The following is a 2,412-nucleotide window of genomic DNA, read 5'->3' on the forward strand; positions in this document are numbered from 1 at the left end:
TACTATCTCCATCCTGGTTTATAGGTTCTTATTATAATATGTGTCAAATTTTGACCATAAATTTAACTAACAAAATATTCATGCATGTCACTGAAAATGATATCATTGAAAACTATGTTCAAATACGAATCCAACGATATAATTTTTATTGACATGCACTAACATCATGTCCGTTAAATTTTTGTTCAAAATTTAGCATAAATTACAAATTGGACTAATAAATCAGGACGAAGATAGTACATCTCAAGGAGGTGGAGTTGTATTCTTTTTTTTGCATCTACATCATTTTTTGGAGATGGGTTATTTGGCTTTGAAGATGCAAAAGTTAGATATTTTTGCATTTACATCTTCTATTAAAGGTTTTTTTAGCAGCTATTTGATCGCTTCCTCTGCAAAGAAATATAAGAGTGTTTAGATTATTAAAATAGTGATTGGAACGCTCTTATATAAGGGGGTACTTGTATAAGGAGAAACTTGCATGTCAGCTGACCGAAGATTTCATGCAACTTGAGACTTCGCGAGTGGAGTGTTTACCTAAAGTTGTTAGAATATCCTCGATACGGCGGGGGCGGCCGAAAGGCACACGACAGTCTTTTTTTTTTTAGGGAAAGGCACACGACAATCTTGAATTAAAAGGGAAGCAAAGCATAAGCTAGGCTAGCTCATTTTATTCCATCTCCATTAGTTTGTACAAGACGTACATACGCACGCTCGAATATATACAAAAACTCCTGCTGCATCATCCATCATGACATGCAGCATCGCACACAAGAAAGGATAAAGCTGGACAAACACAGGTCCAAGCGGAGCCGCTACTGCTCTTCTTCTAAGGTTCACTCGATCTACTGCCGTAGCGCGATACGTACTACCGTATGTATCAGCGCGGCCTTGCGTAGAAAAACCGTATTAACATCGTCGGCCGGTGCGTCTCGATCGCCGACTATCTCTACTTCTCTGCGGAGCCGGGGTCCCACGGGCGGCATGCTCTAAATCTGCCTCGATCTGCTCTGGCGTGTCTCGGATCCGGCGGCCGTTCAGGTTGGCTGCTCCATCGCCCGGGCTCCTCCGCCGCTCACGATCCACGGGTGGCCTGCATTACAAACATGACAAAATGTTAATTCCTGGATCTAATCTCAGATGAAAACTGCCGGAGAACACGATTTTTCTGGTTCGAAGACAAAGATGTACGCCGGAGTACGAGTATAGTAGGGATTAATGTGTGCTTACGGAGGACTTGCTCTGCGGAGAAGCGTCTCCACTCGTCACGGCACATCATCCGCCTCATGAGGTCCTTGGCGGCCGGGGACACGCCGGAGAACAGCCTCGGAGGGAACCTGACGCTGCCCCGCATCACGGCCGAGAGCACGTCCTTCGCCGTCTCGCCACCGAAGGGGAGCGCGCCGCCGGAGAGCAGCACGTACATGACAACACCTGCGCTCCACACGTCCGCCTTCTCGCCGTAGTCACCGCCGGAAACAACCTCTGGCGCGACGTAGTGGGGGGTGCCCACGAGGCCCTCGGCGCGGCCGCCGTCGGCGCCGATCCACGCGGCCGACCCGAAGTCCGCGAGCCGCGCGCGGGGGGAGCTGTTTTCACCGTCGTCCTCGACGTCGAGGACGACGTTGTCAGGCTTGACGTCGCGGTGGGCGACCCCGCGACGGTGGCAGAGCGCGAGCGCCTGTGCGAGCTGCGCGACGATGTCCGCGGCGACGGGCTCCGGGACGGGCGCGCCGCGGCGGAGGCGGACCCAGTCGAGCAGGTCCGGGCCGGAGCAGAGGTCCATGACCATGTGGGTCCACGAGTCGTCCTCGTAGACGGCGTGCACCTGTACGACGCCCGGGTTCCCCGCGGCGGCGAGCTGGGCCAGCTTGGGCTCGATCTCCGCCAGCTCCCGGTCGAGGTCGTCGGCGAGGTTGGAGCGGTCCACGGACTTGACGGCGAAGGCCTCGCCGGTGGAGCGCGAGGTGCAGCGGTGGACGACGCCGAACCGCCCGCGGCCGATCTCCTCGCCAATCTCGTAGTCTCTGTTTAGGTCTGCACTCATAGTTCAGTGTTTTTTCCTGTGAATTTCGGGTTAGCCCCATTGGACGGAGGGGGTGGCCTATTTAACGACACGGGCCAACCTACGGCCGAGCGGAATATTCGGATCCTGCCTGTCCGGGACACCGCATTTTCTCCTCTTCCCGTTTTACCCTCTACCAGGTCAGCAGCCCGTGCGGGCTAAAAAAACAAGAGTTTCTTTTAGGATGCAAATAGGCAACAATGAATCAGTGAAAGCATATTTATAGTAAAAAAATCATGAGAACAGCTGTAAATTTAAATAAACTTTAATTTTTACCAACATCAACCTAGACAAGAATTTTTTTTCAATAAAATTATTTTAGTGCACTGAGCTAAAAAATGCAGTGGAAA

The 2,412-nt window shown here is 51.5% G+C and overlaps 1 protein-coding gene across 1 annotated transcript; it reads right to left on the minus strand.

The window, feature by feature from the left end:
* Positions 1–624: 624 nt before the first annotated feature.
* Positions 625–2,079, minus strand: LOC123127723 (phosphoenolpyruvate carboxylase kinase 1). Its single transcript, XM_044547539.1, has 2 exons — positions 1,228–2,079; positions 625–1,090 (listed from the first exon to the last, which is right to left on the minus strand). The coding sequence occupies exons 1-2, from the start codon at positions 2,042–2,044 to the stop codon at positions 1,035–1,037; spliced, it is 873 nt and encodes a 290-aa protein (XP_044403474.1). The 5' UTR covers positions 2,045–2,079; the 3' UTR covers positions 625–1,034.
* Between the last annotated feature and the right edge of the window lie 333 nt (positions 2,080–2,412).

Source organism: Triticum aestivum, chromosome 6A, assembly GCF_018294505.1.
Source record: "Triticum aestivum cultivar Chinese Spring chromosome 6A, IWGSC CS RefSeq v2.1, whole genome shotgun sequence".
In the NCBI taxonomy this organism is placed as follows: domain Eukaryota; kingdom Viridiplantae; phylum Streptophyta; class Magnoliopsida; order Poales; family Poaceae; genus Triticum; species Triticum aestivum.